The following is a 20,200-nucleotide window of genomic DNA, read 5'->3' as shown; positions in this document are numbered from 1 at the left end:
GAATGGTTTCAATCGCTCGCTTTTCATTTTGAGTTTCTTCAAGGAATAATTTCAGCAAATTCATATCACATATAGTTTTTTTGAGAGTGTTTTTGTTTTCTTGATCATTTACAAATTTATCTATATCTGAAGCCCCAACTGATTGGAAATGTGAAGATGTACTTGCCATCGTCTGCTTTTTCGCCGGTACAATTTCAAGCCGATATTGAGAAAAAGGCAAACAAATATCGATCCCTTCGATTTCAACATCATAAATGGTTTCATCATTTTCAAATTTTGAAGATTTTACCACACCCGTACCCTTTCCGTCGATCTTCACAACTGTATTATTAGGAATTCTGCTCACCGACATAACGTATTAATTTTGTAAACTACACATCTATAGTAAGTGTTTATCTATGACGTCATACGGCGTAAGAATACACAGTGGGATATCAAAAATTTATCTCATGAGTGATATCCACCGCATATTGAGATAAACATGTGATGAATTGTAATGATTAATATGTCTTATTGGTTATCTTTTTTTAATCCACATTTTTTCGTTTCGTTAAATTCTAGAACTACATTGCAAGTGCTACATCCCATTCAAAAATGTAATAAGTCGAGAGAGAAGAGCGTCAACAGATGCAACGTCTTTTTTTTAAAACAAAGGTATTGATTTTATAGTTCAGTTGGTTTTACAAATATTATTATGCGTTTTCACAAGTAAAAACAATACAAACAAAAAATATTTCATCAAAGTCGATGTAATAGAGGAATTCGGTATTTATCGTACCATAAAACGTGTAAATATTGGGGCTTCGCGTAATTAAATTTGGGAAGCCACTTCAGATATCTCCCGAATATCTCGATGATATGTTGAAGTCCCCCCAAAGTTCGAAATAACGATGTTGATAGTTCCATGCAAACTGTTTGCATATTTCCCATTATTATTCTCGATGCGTGTGGTGATAAAGAGAGTCGTCTAAAATAAGCTGTAAAAATTCTCCTTTTATGTAAGCAAAAGTTCAGTACAAATGGCCTTTTTTAATGTTATTAAAAACATCTAAGATTCAGTTTGCTTATTGCTGTCTTCTTTCATTTCCAGAGTACAACTAGTTTTTTCTCCAGTCATGATCTCAATTGCGGTCATTTTAAGTTCTGTATCCCCAAAGGTGTATTCTATGGCAAATGGATATTCCCGTATCCCGAGCAGCAATCCAGCAATGAGATTTCCAGGGAGAGGTACGAGTAATTCACCAAGTTCGAAACATTCTTCATCATCGGTGTATTTGACATCTGTACGCGGAGAACAAAATATCTTTACCAAAGCAGCAATTTGCATCTTTGACGCTGTTGAATATCCTTGTTTTATTTTATGTCCCGTTGCTATCTCTGTGCCTGCTGTAACTATAGCTTTAAACCAGTCCTGACATCGATCAACCCCATCTACTGTTATCTTTTTGTCTTCTCTGTGAATGTTATGGTCGAAATCTGGGGCTACACCTGTTCCATAAGTGAATCGCAAAATTCTCGACATAATGATCGTTGGAGAATGGCCAAAAATCACAGCCCCTTTGAGCACAGCTAATCCAGCTTCGGGGGGTACAACCAACTTCATTGGTTTGAATTCATTCTCAACTTCTGATTGGATAATCGCTGAGTCTGCAGATCCTCCAACAAGCAAAATCATGGATATTCCATTTGTCTGTGGGTTTTTTAATATAGTTTGCATATGTTGGATGAGATTTTTGATTGGTGGGTCAAAAAATTGTTTCATCGTCTCGGCATTAATGTGCAGCTTGTCTCCTTTAATGCACATTCCTTCTGCATTCAGAAACGCATCCTTCAATGTTTTTCCTTCTATTTCTTGGCATAGCTCATTCAGCGTAACATATGAAATCGTCATTCGTATTGTTCCTGTACTATTTGGTTTACATCCTCGTTTTGCAATTTCAAATTCACGAAATATATCAAGATAGGTTTCTGTTTTTTTCTCACGAAGAGATTTCATGACTTCTGTCCCTATAATTTCAGTTAGACGACGTTCAAACGCATCATCAACAGCTGTTCCACCACATGCCCCACCCGTAGCTTTGTGAAGTTCTCGTAGTTTTCCTCCTTTCACCTTTTCATGAACGGTTATGTCAGCTGTGCCACCTTAAAATGGATATTTGTTGTATTAGTTTTCTATTTCATGTGATTCGTTAAATTACAGGTATACATACGTATTAACTATACAAAAACGGTGTCGTAAATATATCCAACAGCGATTTCGGTATAATTCAAACACCAACAATTACTTTGAATTTGTGTCATATTTATTAAACGCCGAAACAACAATGCCAACATTTTCTAATTTTGTTAATAACATGTTTGATAGATTTAAAATCACAGAACAAGATTTTATCGACATTATTTATATTCTCCTTGTGAATACAATATTAAGACCAGATTATATCATGATATTAATAAAAAAAATAATAAAGCCTAATATTTTTCCGTATCAATACCTTTGTGATTTTTGGTCAATTGCTATTTCAAAGAATGTCCATTTCTCCAAAATTGAAAAATAGTCAATGTACATGTACTTCCTTTATGTTTAAAAGGCAATCCATCCTTATTATCAATGCAAATTAAAGACCTGTGTCATTCTTGAGTTGTGTAGGTAAAATAATTCAGCATGACACATGTATATTCAAATATCTTTATAACTTTTTTCAACAAAATGATCTGGTTTATAAGTATCAGCAGTTTTCCCTATCTATTTAACGGTTTATCAATTAATTAAGGTAGATGTTCCGGCCATCTTGTACACTCGTGGACCAAAATGTAAACATCTCTTGAACGGGCTTGTTTCTGCCAAAAACTGACCAAAACTGGTGTCAAAAGATTACATAGCATTAAAAATGAGGCTTTAAATGTTTTGTATGCAAATTACGAATACAGGAACAATGCCGTTTTAAATAATTTAGAACTGTGCAGCTTCAGACTTGAAAATATAAAAAAATATGAAAGGACGTCATTGGTGTCAACTCTTTAACCAATTTTTGACAAATTCACGTTGAAATAAGCGAAAATTCCAATCAACTCTTCACATAGAGTGTAAAATGTCGCGTTTTGCTTGAATTCTCTGAAACAGTCCCCTAAAACTGAATAATACATTCTCAGTTCCTCTTATGCAAACACGTTTTGCCTTGTTTTTCTCTTTTTCAGTGTCAACCTTATTGTAACAGTCCAAATATTAATCCTTAATTAGCATTCATCCTGGACATATCGAATTCTGCTGAAAACCTTGAAAAGAAACGTTTATAGCGGACGGTGTCCGCATCCCAGGTTCAATGGAAGTGTGCAACTAAATTGACATCAAATAATATTCAATTTTGAACCATTTAAATCCATTTCAAAATACATGTTCTTCAATATATATATATATATATATATATATATATATATATATATATATATATATATTGTGTCCAAAGTCTTTCTTAATTGGGTTCTTAACCTATTCTTTCAAATTAAAATGAACACAACTGCATGGCTTGATTTGTTAGAAGAGCGGGTAGGGATAAAAAAAATCTAAACCAAAACGGATGATCTATACATGTACGTTGCCTCAATTCTTTTTGTAGCTGCTGACCGGAAAGAAATAACAAACTTTTTTTCTTTCAAACCAGTGAGTAAGTATTAAATGCTTTGTATCTCTAAATTTTGATCTTTATGTCGAATGTCACTATAATTCACCCCCACCATTAAACTTCACCGTTTAATGCTTGCATTATATAGATGTAGAACACAATCTGTACATTGTTTACAAATTAATGTCTATGGTTAACTACCAATCTGTCGTGGTATAAAATGTATGAAATTAAAAAAACTCTATAGTGTTTGCATATTTATAACCATAGTTGTCAGGTCCAAAGTATTTGCCGGATGGTTAACTCGTCATACACTTCAGTTCCGCCATGCAGTTAATTATTAAACCCGCGTTCCTAGGTACCCCGTTCTAAAATCTCTTTCCATCAACAGGAAAATCGCATTAAATATAAAATGTTCCATAATATTTATTAATTTATTTTATATTTACCAGAAAGTCCGATCAAATGTATTTGCCCACTATGCATGATGAACTTATCCTACACTTTTCGTTAGTTAACCCGCGTTCTTGGTTATCTCACAAGATGTCGCGCTCTGCAAACGTTCTATTCTAAAATCGTGCATTCAAGATACAAATTGCCTTATTTTATTTATTTAACAGTTGTCAACTCTTTACTTATATATGTACTCTAAGTAAGTTCCCGATATATGTATTCACTCATTACGCAACCATTCAATTTTATTTCATTGTAGGTATGTATTTTGATGTTTACTCCTACTGACTTTGATCCGCCACCTTGCACTCATGTTTTGCTATTTCGGACTTATTTATGGAAAATGAAAGGTTTTTAATTAATTTTACAATAAACACTTCTTAGGTAAAATCCAATTATAGCTTACAAACATCATATCACACGTGTTGAAATACCAAAGGTGTAAGCAGTTCAATTTCTCTGGTGCAGGCATTTTTTAATTTATTGGCAAAATTTATTAATTTATATTAAAATATAAATAACAAACATGCCCTAGTGCCATACATTGTAAACAAATAATTACATGTATGATATGCAAGAAGTGCATTGACAGAGTCAATTTAAGCTTCGAGATTGCAAAAAAGAACACATTAATTCATTTTTCATCAATGTATTTTCATTTTTTTTGGCTAATCAAAAAAATCGAGGACAAAAACGAAGATAAAATTTTCATTTAGATTTACAAATTTAGTTATTTGTAAGCAAAGTCTGAACAATTTTCTTGTATAATTGCAAGAGAATTGAGCACTGGACTGCTGAGAGAGCAATCACGTGCAACGGGTCACACCCTGGCTACAGACCAAGGTCCGAATTCAAGTAACCTCAACAATACCCAAACTCCAAACATTGTCCCTAATGCTTTGTGGAATGTTTGATTCGCAGATGGCAACTATGCCCGTTTTAGAGCCTCAACTCAGTCAACGGCAAGGAACCAGTATGTCTAATGTAACATCAACTGGTGGCTCAAAACGGTACGCATATTAATCCCCTTGTTAGCATTACCTTTGATCTTGGTATTAATGTTCCATTGACAACACTAAGAAATAAGAGGCCAATTGGCCTTAACGGTCACCTGAGTAGCATATAACCCATATGCAAACTTGTCGAGGAGTCCCGTATATGCATTTAATTAATAAGGTTTCATTCTGGAGTAGAAAAATTATAAATTTGTAATGACGACCTGCCTGAAATCTTTCAAAAAGAACTGTGAAACCTATTTGGCAAAAAACTGAAAAATCTGGTCCACAAAATCATGAATCCAGTTTTCCTTTCAGGTGTGTGGGAGTAAAGAAGATAATTTTTAAACATTGTATGCATTAACACCTATACATCCATTTTGGTCCTGCCCATACTCCAAGGGACATGAAAATTAGAATTTCAGTAGGGGCCTCCTGGTAAACATAATTAAAATTCAGTTTTACAGATGTGTGAGAATATAGAAGAAAATTTTTAAACATTATGCATTAACACTATATTGCCCCCCCCCCCCCCCCGCTCATGTTTTGAACCCCCGACCTAGGGGCCATGAATTTCACAGTTTAGGTTAAGGAGTTTGTGGACATCAAAACCATGTATTCAGTTTTTTGCCCACATGTTGAGTAGGGAAGAAGATTTTTTAAGATTTCATACATTTTTACTATATGGCCTTATTGGCCCCACCCTAGAGCCTGAACCCCTAACAAAGTGGTCATGAATTTCAAAATTTTGGTAGAGGGCTTCATTGACATTATAACCAGGAGCCGGTTGTATCAATATTTAATGGTTTAAAGCAGTATTAAACTCCATATATTTAATGAGTCATTAATTTCCGTTGTATCAAAGTTTTAATGAACGAATCGAATAACGCTAAGTAACAATGACGGCCTACGTGATGTTTCATCAATTAGGACGAAAAAGAGCGGACAGAGTTTTTCGGGAACGTTTTTCCCTCGACAATATGTGTGAAGAGGAAATTCGGAGGAGATATCGGTTCAGTTAAGAATCTATAAAGCAAATTGTGGATATGATTGATCCAATTATCGGCCCCAAAACTAAGAGATCACAAGCTCTCTCTACAGAGTTTCAGGTACATCACTGTAAAATAAACTTACTTCAAGTTTGCCATAAGCCTCTGCATACATGTATACTGTAATATCCTCTGTCAAGCAACAACAAGGGCTAGCTGCAGGACTGTAGCTCCCAGTCTGAAAAAATTCGGATGGACTAGCGCAATTTTTTGTGCGCCGTAAATTGCAGTTTTTTACTATTGGAGGCACTGTAGCTCCCAGGTCGTCCATCCGAATTTTTTCAGACCGGGAGCTACAGTCCTGCAGCTACAACAAGGGCTAGCTACCCTTTGTTTAACTTGATTACGTCACATATGTCGTCATTTTGGTGGCGTATCCTATAGAAATTTCTACTGCTGATACTGAAGAATATTGGTTTAACTTGTCACACAAAAAATGGAACTCTGCCTTTTTTTTTTTTAAATATTCCTACTTGTCTTTATCAATTTACACTTTGATTTTGTTTACACTTTGATATTGTTTACAAAAAAAAGTGATGCCGAATTATTTAAGTTATCCACCTTTGTATAAATGATCACAATGACAGATGCTAAGAACGAAGATTTGCCGGTTTTTTACTAAGCCTATCAGTTATATAATTCATTAAGGAATAAGGAAGCATTCTTTGAGTATTATGAGGTGATAATTTTGGTCAAGCCCGAGGACTTGAAAGAACTTTGTTTTGTTTTGAACATATTTTATTGATTAAACAAAAGATCAGGAACAAGTTCTAACAACTTACAAGTTCCTCTCCTTAAATATAACAAAAGTTGTCATGCATATGAATATAGAACAAAAGAAAATATAATATAGATATACACAAAGAAATATTATTTAAATTTCAAGGATTCGTTTATAAACTTTTGTACAGTTAGATAAGCAAAAATACTTTTGTTAATATGTAAAGGTAGGTTGTTGTTGCCATATAAAAGTAACTAGTATCAATATTGACTAAATCTAACATAAACAATTGATCAAACATGTTGTTTCTCGCTCTATAGTACTTTTACAAGAAAAAAAGAAATGATACATATCTTCTGTTTGACCACATAAACACACCGGATTATTCATAATATTACGTTTACAAAGATCATAATTTAATACACAGTTACACGTATGTCTCAGCTTTGTATGAATAATGTTGGTACAGCGTTTGCCAAAAGAAAAATAAATAAGGGGTTTCGTAACTTTAGGCATATGTTTGCAAAATAAATTGAGGTGGCTGTTCTGGCTTCTATATTTAGCATTAGGTACAAATGATTTTTTAAGTAAATCTAACCTGCACTTAGGAACATTAAACTGATCCTTGTTTCGTGTGTTGTATCGCGATATATTTTCCCGCTTGTTAGGTATAATAAGAATTTTAACTTATCCAATATTGTTGTTATATATAGGCATTTCTGAATACATGTAGTTTTACGGGTTTTTTTTTCAAATACTACTTTTACTACTTATAGAAATTTATTGAAGGGGTAAGGTCACGATTTTGGTCAATTTTTCCCCGTTTTTAATATTACAATACTACAGTAAGGCATTTCTAATAGTCAACCAAAATTTGATAAATAACTGTTATATATATAAATTTATTGAGTGATATCGTACCTAGAATTTAGTAAGATATCCATTTAATTAATTTTCATCTTTTGAATTAAAAAAGATAGAATAATTAAACATAAGGATACCAGACTTATAAATAGCAACATCGTAAGTGGACCATGAAAAGGGATGCTACATACACGTACGGCTATATTTATTCCAAACCTCACTTCTCTTATCCCAACATGAAATAATTGAATGCAAACTGCAATAAATATTTCGAACAGTTAAAAAAAACACACAAATGCTGTTAATTATGTCGATATTTTATTCCACCAAGCAAGTCAGCAAGTAGTTGAATTTCACTTGTATCAAAATCCCCCCCCCCCCTGTTTCTACATGACTTTGTTTGTATGGAACGCCAAATTAACATATATTCAAATAATTGTACCTATCTTCAATTAATTGTACCTATCTTCAAATCATTTGAAGATAGGTACAATTGAATTAAAGATAGGTACAATTGAATTGAAGATAGGTGTAAATAATTATACCTATCTCTAAATAATTATACCTAGGTACAAATGAATTATACCTAGGTACAAATGAATTATACCTAAGTACAAATGAATTATACCTATCTTCAATTCAATTAAAGATAGGTTCCATTGAATTATACCTATCTCTAATTCATTTGAAGATAGGTAAAATTCATTTAAAGATAGGTACAATTGATTTGAAGGTTCAATTCAGACATATCTACAAAGGATTCGAAGATAGGTACAATTCAATTATACCTAGATTCAATTCGTTTTGTGTATTGTTGAAAATAATGAATGCTCCCTTGAAGACATTTCAACATGGAGGGAAACAAGGGAAGCACCAACAACGAAGATGAAAGAAGAAATAAAGGTAAATTCACAATAATATATATATATATATATATATATATATATATATATATATATATATATATATATATATATATATATATATATATCTATATCTATATATATATATATGTGTGTGTGTGTGTGTGTGTGTGTGTGTGTGTGTGTGTGTGTGTGTGTGTGTGTGCAATATATTTGCAAAAGGCATCATTTAGTTATTAAAATATACATGTATATCAATAAATAAGCCAAAAACATGTATACCCGAATACCCCAAAAGTGACGGAGTTAGGGTAGTGACGTAGTTAGGGTCACTATATACCTAAATGAAAAACTAGCTTTATTTTTTTCCATTATTTTATCAAAGAATGTATAATTCAGTTGATAATCACTCTATTTATTTAAGTTGTGATGTAACAGAAATGACGTACTATACAGGGAGTATTCATTATTGCCAATATTTTAGTAATTGAAGATAGGTTCAATTCAATTGTACCTATCTTTAATTCAATTGTACCTATCTTCAAATCAATTGTACCTATCTTCAAATGAATTAAAGATAGGTATAACTGAATTGTACCTATCTCTAATTCAATTTGAAGATAGGTACAATTGAATTGAAGATAGGTACAATTGAATTGAAGATAGGTACAATTGAATTGAAGATAGGTACAATCGGTTTAGAAGGGAAAAGAACCATTTGATTAATTGAGGAAACATTGACGCATAATTGTGGTTAATTTATTATCCTTCAGGTATCCATGTGTGAACACACCTGCTTCAAGCTTGCACCAGCACAAGCGCTGTTATGTTTTCAGTTTGAGGGGTTCCTGTTTCGAAAGAGACTGTAGATTTTCACACACTTGTCTTAAATGTGATCACCCCCTCCTCATAAAACTAATTTTTTAAGGACATTTCGTCAATTATGATCCAAGTCTTGAGGATTTAAGTTACACGCCAGTTAATGTTTCTGCATTAACCACTTTGTTACAAAACTATCCAAACAAAACTGTAGCAAATCAGTTTTTACATATTATATTTACGTTTGGTTTTTCATTGCACAAGATGGATCTTAGGAGTCCTGTATCTTGTAAAAATATGTTGTCAGCTTCAGAGAATGAAGTCCAACTGTTAGCTAAACTGAACAAAGAAATAGAATAAGGTCGCATTTTTGGCCCAATTGATAGAAGATTACATTGTCAATTTTTTAAAGCCTTTTTCATGTAGCATCTCGCATATTCGATAGCTATAAAGTTTATTTGTCAACTTTGAGCCACAATATTCAAATGCATGGCCTATTGTGGAAAAAATGTTGGCTAATTTCAGAAAATCTAGGCCTGTGAAAGACATTAGGAGCCCCATTACTCATCAACTTTTGCTAAAAATATTGCAGGTTTTACCTAAAGTGACATAATCAAAGTATAAACATTTATTATTTGGATCTGCATTTTCAATTGCATTTTTTGGTCTTTTCTGCATAATGCAATAACATCTGCATCAAACAACATTAACAAACAAGAGGCCCACGGGCCACATCGCTCACCTGAGCAACAAAAAGCATGATAATAATAGCTTCATGGATTTTTAATACAAAATATCTGGACAATGTGGTATAATACATGTAGATCCTTTACGAAAAGATATGTTTCCCCCTGGATATTCTTATATTTATAATCAAGTCCCTTTTCTAACAGGATGATTTTATAGTCATATCACATTCAGCATTGCAATTCTCAAAAAGACTCCTAACAATTGCTTAAATACAGGATATAAACCTAGTATATCAAACTCTGAACCCCTTGCGAGGCTCAATAATCGTCCAGGGGCCAAAGTTTAAACAATTTTAAAGAATCAGCAATTTACAAAAATGCTTGCATATAAGTAAAAGCATAATATATAATCACATTTCAGTTTTTGTGAATAATCAAAATGTTTTCCTTTGTACAATTGAACCCCAATGTGGCCCCACACAACTTCTAAAGATTTTGATTTGAACAAATTTGAATCTACACTATCTAAAGTTGCTTTCACTAAAGTTACAGCTTTTCTAGGCAAATGTTTTTTAGAAGATATTTTTCTATATATTCCTATTTTAAAATTTGTCTGCCCCCCCCCCCCCGTAATCATGATTTGAATAAAATTGAAATCTCACTGCATAACGATGCTTCCAAACAAGTTTCAGCGGTTTTGAGAAAAATATTTTTAAAGATTAAGTCTATATATTCATATGTAAAAAGTCTACCCCCATTGTGGCCCCACTGAACCCCAAGGGTCATGATTTTCACAACTTTGAATTTTCACTACCTGAGAATGCTTCCATACAAGTTTCAGCTTTCCTGGCATAATGGTTTCTGAGAAGAAGATTTTTAAAGATTTACTCTTTAATATTCCCATGTGAAAATTCATCCCCCTATTGTGGCCCCATCTTACCTCCAAGGGTCATGATTTTTACAACTTTGAATCTACACTACCTGAGGATGCTTCCATATAAGTTTCAGCTTTCCTGGCTTAATGGTTTTGAGAAGAACATTTTTAAAGATTTTGAATATATGTACTGGGATATATTTTGGGTATATATAGAAATCAAGATTTTACAAAAGTTGAATAAATTAAAAGTTAATTCGTTTCTTGAATTTTGATGGATAGAAGCTTGCGAGGCGCGATCTCTGGTGAGAAAATGGGATAGAACTTTCCAGAACCGGGCAACCAAGGGCGCGGATTGACAGGACGAGTTTAACATGCATAGAACCATTTTAACAAGGCATTGGACTTTCAGTAGGACGTAACTATCTATTTCTTTCGTCAAAACAAGTTGAAAATGACGCTGGTTTCAAGTGAAATATACACCGATTGCGTAGTTTTCGCTCAAAAGCTAGACAAATCTTGCTGATTTCAAAGAGCAATGGCCGAGTGGCCAGCAATGAAATAGAAAGGCTTATATCATAATGCTTTTTGACACCAATTACCAAAAGTCAAAGTTCTTGTTAAAATGGTCCTAATTGGCTGATGTATTGGATTGGCAATTTAAAGTTAATTTAAAAAAACGTAAAAAATGAAATGGATTAATTTGATACGGTTTTAATTTTGATGGAAAAAACTGTCCAAAAACGGGTGCCGAGGAACGCGTTTTGACTAATTTACGTCATGGCGAAAAGTGAAGAGTTATCTTTATAACTGACAACTTTGGTTAAAATGCGAAACATATGCATACTCTAACTTTTTTATTTATTTCATACATTTTATAACATGACGGATTGGAAATAAACCTTACACATTGACTTGGAAACATGAACATGAACATAGTGTGTCCTACGTCGATCTATATTTAATTTTATAAATGTTTAATACAATCTTTTATCTGAGATTCTTAGTTGAAACGGTGCCAAAACGTATATTGTAAAATTTGACCAAAAGAACAAAATTTAGAAATACGACGCACTAAATAGCGACATTAAATAAAAAAAGTTTGCTTTTTTCAGGCAATTGCAACAGAAAGAGTTAAGGAAACGTACATCTATATGTTATTCATTTAAGTTTATCTATACTACTATATTAAAATAATAGACTCGAAATTTTTGTCTTTAATACCGAGAAATCGGAAGAATACTGTCTTTTGTTTTATATATTTTAAACATCATTAGTACTTGAAGATTACCAATTTGCTTTTATTTTTTCTCTGTTAAGCTTTGCTAATTAAAAATCAACGAACGTTCCTCAAAAAATCCCGGAAATCACCTGGATATTTTGGATTTTACAATCTTGCGCTTGCGCAAAACATTCACGCTAACGGGATCTTTAGTTTATGTTTCCATAATATCACATCTGCATGAATAAACTCAGAAATACGGGTAAATTTTCATTGGACTTTTGCTATATATTCTGTTCATATATAATAATGTTTTCTTATGAGAGAAAGTATAAAATAACAAATATAGATGTACATTTCAACTAAGTACTTACTTTTGTCTTCGTGATGACAACAAATATTTGATTACATGCAAAAAACGTACATTATATTTGTTAGGAGAGTGAAGAAGATAGAATATGTTTTATCATTAAAAATAATGCCTTACGGACCCAGTTGTACAAAGAAAATACGTGTACATTGGTGAAAAGGTGTTGAATTTTTCCATTCTATGGATTGAAATTTGTAGTTGAAAAGGTATTTGCAGTCTCAAAAGGGTTTGTTGTGATGAATTTGACTGTTATTTTCAAGGCAACTTCATTAACTTTCTCCAAAAGCGTTCCGGAGCGATTCTGCAATTTTCTGCTACACTACGGGCATTCTATCTGTGATGAGGGCCTTTCCCGAGACACATATTATTAAAAAAAAAAGGAAAGTGTAGTGAAATTAATAGCATTATTGAAGGGTTATAGCTTCGTTATGTAAATGTCAATAATAAGGTGTGTCTGTGTACCTATTTCGGAAATGTCTGATATGCAATGTCAACCCGTGCACGCACGGGTCAAAGTCTAGTATTTTATAATTTTACAGAATAAGTTAAGAAAGCAATTACATGTAAGAAAAAAATTGGACAAAAATATGGGTTACACATATTAAGCATTGTATCATTTAATGTATAAAGAGTTAATTACCGCGCTTGCGCGGGATATCATCTAGTAGATTAAAATTTTCAGAAGTTGGACTACAATTCAAATGGTAAAGAATGTCAACCAATGTTCGCATTATTATGCATGAATAAATATTTATATACATACCCCCGATATCAACTACCATGTATCTGGTTCCCTCTTTTGTCATTCCAAAACCATTCTTGTTTCTTTCCATCGGAAGATATTGTACAAATATAGAAGCAGCTTCTGGCTCAAGCGCTATTAGCAACATTTCATCTTGAATTCCAGCCTAGTTATATTTTCAAATAATCAAATAATTTGTAGCATCGTTAAAATATACCAATAGCAGTTAATCTTCTTGCTACCAAATATTTTCTGTTGATATATGCATTATACGTAATGGTTTTAAAATTAACTATAGGTGTATTTTTAATTACGTGAATCGATACTCATTATTAACTTAGACAGTTGATAGTTTATCCAGGAGAGTACAGGTACAGTACCAATATTAGTTTTGGAGTTTCAAGATTCCCTAATCATAATTTAGGCCCACAAACTAGACCAATGAAATATGTTGAGGCAATTGAAAAGTGGTGAAAATGAAAAATGATTTTTATTTAATTCTTCAAAGTTATGTTTAATGTTGATTTTTTAAATAGCACATTGACATGGTATATAACCATATCTTTTCATTGATAATCTATTGACAATGTTACAAACCATAAACATTACAAACACAATTTTGTATGTACTTACATCTGTAGCACAGTGACGCATAAATTTCTTTGCAGCTTCACTCCAAATTGCAGGAACAGTCAAAACCCATTTAATGTCATCATCTTTGATATCTGACACATTCTGTCTCTGGAAACTACTCTTAAAATGGTCTACTAATGCTTTTATCGAGAGTGTAAAAATACGCTTTGCAGAGTATTTCCTGCCTCTTACATCATCTATAGACAAGTCATCGTTTATGACCTTTAAAATTTAAACAAAACCAAAATTTAAAATGTTGCGCATTTGTGAATACTAAACGGACCTTTTCTTTATGGAAAAAGTTCATGTAAAGTTGGACACTGTGGATGAACTAATTTTCTTCTTGAAATTCTTCCTTGCGAACTGAACAAATAGGAAAGGAATAACTCATTGAATGAAAGTATTGTTCACTATCCTGTTTAATTTAGCACTATTTTACTTTCTAGTCAAGTCAAGACGGAATAATAGGACCTCATATAAACTTAATTATATTGAAAAGAATTTCATCTAAAAAATAAACGGAAATAATTGCAGAACTGTCAGGTGATTGATGGTTTTTTCTGAATCAAACAGACCCCCCCCCCCCAAAAAAAAAATAAATAAATAAAAGAACCCGGGTAAAGTTAATACCAAACCAATAGTTGAATGCATTGAAAAAAAAATCAATATTTTTGTTGAATTTGCATAGTTGAATTAAAAACGAGAAATATATAATGAAATACATTGTACAAAATAGGCAAAATTACCATTTTGTTGTATAATTTCATTTTAAATCTTCTAAAAAGCATGACTTCTTCGCGTTGGTCGTTCTCCATCTCTGTGTAGAACTGGTCCTCTGCTTCGTAACCAAATGCAATGCAGCTTCCATCCTTATTTATAAGTATGGCCGTAGCGGTTTTCAACGATATCAAAGGTGATCCGCCTGCTCTACACTCTTGAATTGTGTGGATATTCAAAGGGGTATCTTCAAAATCACTCCTAGAGCTGAATGCATATCCAGAATATGTTGTCCCAAAATCCAAGGAGACGACAAAGAGGTAATTATCGGGATTTGCTGTTGATTCCGATTCTTTAGTGGGTGGTTTTGCCTCTGCCATCTACATGAACTTAAATACTAGTAATACAATAATAAAAATTGCATATATTGAATCAATTTTACCCAAAATTGTAAACTATTAGATTTTTAAATATTTTTTCTGATAGAATCTGTTAAAACATAAGCATCTTATGAAAAATATCTAACTAAACACGATACCAATATTTGTTTAACAATCGTAAATATGTTTAGTCTCGTAGAATGATCGCTAACAAACAAAATGTTTACAAAACGGTTTGTATAAAAAGAAGATGGGGGATAATATAGCGGAAATGCCCATTCGGTTTCGTCGTAAAATACATCTTAGAATTTATTTTTTTTCCAATTATATCTATTCATATATATTATAATACGTTTGCAAAAGCGCAATTAATAAATTCAGTTTTTAATGTTTAACAAACGATTAGAAAAAAAATGTAGCCTTTAATTTTGGTGGTATCGAACCCACAACATAAAAACCCTAGTTATATAACATTAGCTTATGTTTGGTGCTCTAACCACTGAGTCATTTCAGACACAACAAAATATGCTGTTTAAATATTACGTCTTTGATCAGGATTTTACGGACTTGTGGTTTTTTATCAAAACGTTCAATTGTTGGGATACAAAATGATACATGTATATTTATTGTAAAGTGGGTCAATTCTTCACCTTTTTGTTGATTGAAATCGGGCCTTATTTAGACTATGAGAAAAAATATGGAGCACAGACCCACACTATAAAAGAAAAGGCATTGAAGTTAACGTTCTAAAAAATGACATTATTTGAAGGTTTTGATACCTATACGCCTGTTTAAGTCAATATATTCCAAGTATTGAACATATTTAAAGGTTAAAAATCGATAATATGTTAAATATGTATCGTTTTGAATATTTAAAAAAAAAACATATCGGATTTATCAATATTTTTAAATTTTCAGTATCGTTTCCGTCCGTATGGGCATTTTGACACGCCTTATCCACTTGACTTCTTTCTCATTATTGTGAGTATTTTTAACTAGCGTTAAGGTGAAACAATTGGTAGCTAATTTAAAATGGGCTTTATAAAGTTATTTTGAAAAACGCAGACCAGCTGAATCGTGATTTCACTGATTATTTAGATGAAATGTTCACTGGTATATAAATTAAAGGTATGTCTTTCTTAATAACGTTCTGGAATTTGCGTGTCTACAGAATTCGAACGGATCATCATATTTAATAATCTGTCATCGAGACACCTACGTACAATCAAATGCGTCAGAATTCTCTACTGACACTGAGCCAGTTATCGGCTAAAACTTCCTGCTTTTATTCGATTAGGTAACAAATTTATGAATTTTATTTTTGCATAATTTGCCCTCTTTTTGTCAAGATATTATTTTAATTTACACGACAACTTTTTTTCAGTCTTTTTGGGAAACCTTTTTATGACAAATCACTGAAAAAGTTATCGGTTACTTGAAAAGAAACGTAGATTTATCATCGTAGTACTATTATATCAAAAATTAAGTATGAAATACAAGCTTTATAAAAGTGTATGCTTACTATTGCTACTGATCAAATTACCCGAGCAACGTATTGTATAATCTTCCTTACGAAACAGTGCGCAAGTACATCTTTCATCTGCAGTAAAATTCCCTGCACTTTAACAATGGTCCCACAAGTATGTCTAAGCATAATAAGATTTCTTCCCGGTACTACATATAGACATAACATATTCGTTAAGTGACCTATCTTATAATTTTCCTCATCGTTGAAAGCAGAAGTATGTCAATTAACAGGTATTGTTTATATTTTTCTTATACTATCACATATCCATGGTTGTTATTAAGCGAATTTGCATTTTTTAAGGTCTACCGTTTCCAACAGAAGACCTTATTGTTATTCTTCGGTTTCCTTTTCTTCTATTTTAGCTCACCTGAGCTATGGAAAGGTGATTATAAATTGCAGAAATGAAAGACCGATCTTTATATAAAACGGAGAAAACCTCGAAACTGTAGAAAAAGGGGGGTGCATTTTAAAAAATCTTCTTCTCTAGAACTACTGAGTCAAATTCAACGTAATTTAGCATGCCAAAAGGGTACCCTCATTGTACGGATAACTCCTCCTACAGTTTTCAAGATATGAAGTTGTTCTTTTGCAGATCAATTGTACATATATCAGAAGTGTGCATATTGCTAGGATTTTGATTTCCGATAATTACTGAAAAAAATACCAGCTTTTGAACTTAGTCATTTTTAGGCAAAATATTGCATATAGGGTATCCTTCATTTCATTGGATAGGGTTGACATGGATTATGGATACAGTTTACATAAAAGAAAACCCGGTTTGCTGTCACATTGACAGCTTTTCACTTGTTTTCTTTCAAATATAGGAATTTTTCTTATTAAAATAAAATAACTAGTTAGTAGTTAAAGACGAAAATGTACCTATGTACCTAAATGTATATGCATGCTCTCATATATAATTTGATCGTTTTATAAAGTGAGGGGGCAGAACTAAAATAAAGGGAATTAGAAGTTAACAGTGTACCCCTACCAAAAATTTAGTTTAATATCTTGTTTTTGGTAAAAATGGTATTTCATAAAGTTACAATGTCAAAGATTATGTGTAGGAAAATAAGTATAAAATTTGGATACTTTATGTTATTCTTTTTTTTTTCTCCCGAGGGGCCATATGGCACAGTATCCTTTGAACACCCATATTAAGCCATTGTTGCTCAGGTGAGCGATGTGGCCCTTGAGCCTCTTGTTTTTTAACCAATTTTGTGCAGGAGATTTTGAAAAATTACTCTATCGATTTATTTCAAATTTTCAGATGTTTTGAACCTTATCGAGAACTTTTTGATTGATGACGTCATTTCCGTTTTATTTTAGATATTGACGTGTTATTGAATTTTTGAGGGTCGGTTTGTCCATGGGTGTCCAAAAGATTGTAATTTTATACGAAGGCATTCATACTTGTCTAGCACAAAATGCACCTAAGTTTGATAAGGCTTGAAAAAAAGACATAAAAAGCGTAGTAATTTTGAAAAGATTTTTTGGTTTATCCCTTTTCTCAAAAATATTTTGTTAAGTCATACAGAAGAAAAAAGATTAATGTTTACAAGATCTTTTGTTTTACATCAAGAAAAAGGGGCTGGTCCCTCAAATTACAAATGAAGGGGCCGAGAGACTCGTTAAGTATATTCAAAATAACTTGAAAACAATAAAGATTTTGTAATGCATTAGAGAAGCAAACTTTTGATCGTAACATTATCACTTTGAAAATATCATTGCTACACCCATTTATGACATAATAGGGGATTTTTATTCATTATATGAAAGTGTGCGTGTGTGTGTGTGTGTGTGTGGATGGGGGAGGGGTAATTCTCTATTTGTATCAATATTTCACGGTATACATTTAAAAAAAAACAGAGAAGACCTACTAGTTACTCGTTACGAGATCGTATCTAGACGACTAAACGTATAAAACTCTTATAATCGTGTTCAAATACCCCAAACTCTCGGCTCAGATAACTACCTCAAAACAAATACTTTGTCTAGTATTATGACAATTTGGGCAAAAAATTCATTTCTAGAACTGAAAGAACTAAAAATATATCTATGATAGCACCCACTCTGATCACTTTGATTAATATTATTAGCTGAGTCGAACAGATACCTCATTTCCCATTCATATATAAAAAGGAATAAAATTCAAAAGTCAAATTCGAAATTCGTTAATAAATGAAAACAAAGAAATCTGAAAGAAATATTAATAATAAATAACTGGAGTGATAATTTAATTGTTATTAAAAGATTGATTTAATCTCTTGTTATTAACCCACAAAAAAGCAATTTAGACACTAAAAGTCATACCTGATACTGAAAATGGTCTTCTTTACACAATTTCCAGCTTACTCTGAATTTCGTCGGCCAATTCAAACAGGTTTTGATCACCTCAGAGGTTCACCTAAGAGAAATTCTTCACTTACCAATATATTCTATAAGTTGTGATTGCATGCAGATATTGTGAATCAAATCTAGTATTAAGGAAAAAATTGCAATCTTACAAATTTCTTCAACTGCTCTTTGAAAAATATAATTATATTTATCCAAAAGAAACTGCAATCCCGAATGAACCCCAATACGTATTATGCTTGCTAACCATACGCAAATAATTTGTTTCAAGGACATATTTTATTACCAGATTTTGCAATAATTTGAAATTTTAACAATAACCTTAAATTTTAAGGTAGCTAGAATTATTTTATTCTTTCTAGAAGATTTTTGCAAATTATAAAAGAGTATTTAGATAAGCATCTTATGTCAACAACATTAGTCGAGTAAGGGATACGAAAATGAAAGTAAAACCCAAAATTTAATGTCGCGTCAATTTTATTGAACTTTAATCATTCAAATTGTCTCTTTTTCCCACATGTTATGGTTATGCTAAATCAAATTGAAAGATGCAATTCTAAGATTATTTAGATACGTAAAATATGTAACATGTTATGAAAAAATAATGCCATAAATATTTTTGTGGTTTCCAACTGGTCATGGACACTTGGAAATAAAGAAAGATAATCCCATAAAAAATAGTTTCACTCTCGTTTCACTTTCCGTCCGCAGGGTCTGACAACACAACTTATAGTTCGTTTTAATGTGACTTTAATATACAGTGTACTGTATGTCTTTTCTTTTTCTCTCAACCTTTCAGGTTACCAGTTTTGTATTAAGATAATGATATTAAGGATATTATTATTACATCCTGAGTTCGAAACCCACAGGAGCTTTTTTTGCTACTTTATACTGGAATAATTATTTTAGATATTCATTTTTTATCCCCAAACTGCAAATTTTTCGTTTATTTGACATTTGTACAGTTTATTTATCATTATATCTTACATTATCAAGAGATTTCCTGTTAATTTGAGTGACTTTTTCCAGGTGTGTTATTCCACCTTAATTAAGCAACATGCAATCTATGAATGCAATTAAATAATGAATCGAGTCCCAATTGTTAAAAAAAACTCGGTTCTATATGGTATATGTTCAAAATGGTTTTTTGATCTGTACATAATTATCTACCTATATAAAGAATTTACACTACATGGAATTTTTTTCAGTATAAAATGCACCCCCCCCCCAACCGGTCCATGAAATTTCTAGGAATAGAGCTGATAATGGAAGATATAATGATAAGGTTGGTAAAATCGTACTATGT

At 32.1% G+C, this 20,200-nt stretch overlaps 1 protein-coding gene across 1 annotated transcript; it reads right to left on the bottom strand.

Moving 5' to 3' along the window:
• Positions 1-2: 2 nt before the first annotated feature.
• Positions 3-18,895, bottom strand: LOC128170410 (heat shock 70 kDa protein 12B-like). Its single transcript, XM_052836185.1, has 5 exons — positions 18,853-18,895; positions 14,664-15,014; positions 13,918-14,139; positions 13,306-13,450; positions 3-2,142 (listed from the first exon to the last, which is right to left on the bottom strand). Exons 2-5 carry the CDS (start codon positions 15,012-15,014, stop codon positions 1,049-1,051), a joined length of 1,812 nt encoding a protein of 603 aa, XP_052692145.1. The 5' UTR covers positions 18,853-18,895; the 3' UTR covers positions 3-1,048.
• Positions 18,896-20,200: the final 1,305 nt, after the last annotated feature.

This window comes from Crassostrea angulata, chromosome 1, assembly GCF_025612915.1.
Source record: "Crassostrea angulata isolate pt1a10 chromosome 1, ASM2561291v2, whole genome shotgun sequence".
Classification (NCBI taxonomy): domain Eukaryota; kingdom Metazoa; phylum Mollusca; class Bivalvia; order Ostreida; family Ostreidae; genus Magallana; species Magallana angulata.
Note: the sequence above shows the minus strand (reverse complement) of the source record. Positions and strands in the feature narration are given on the sequence as shown.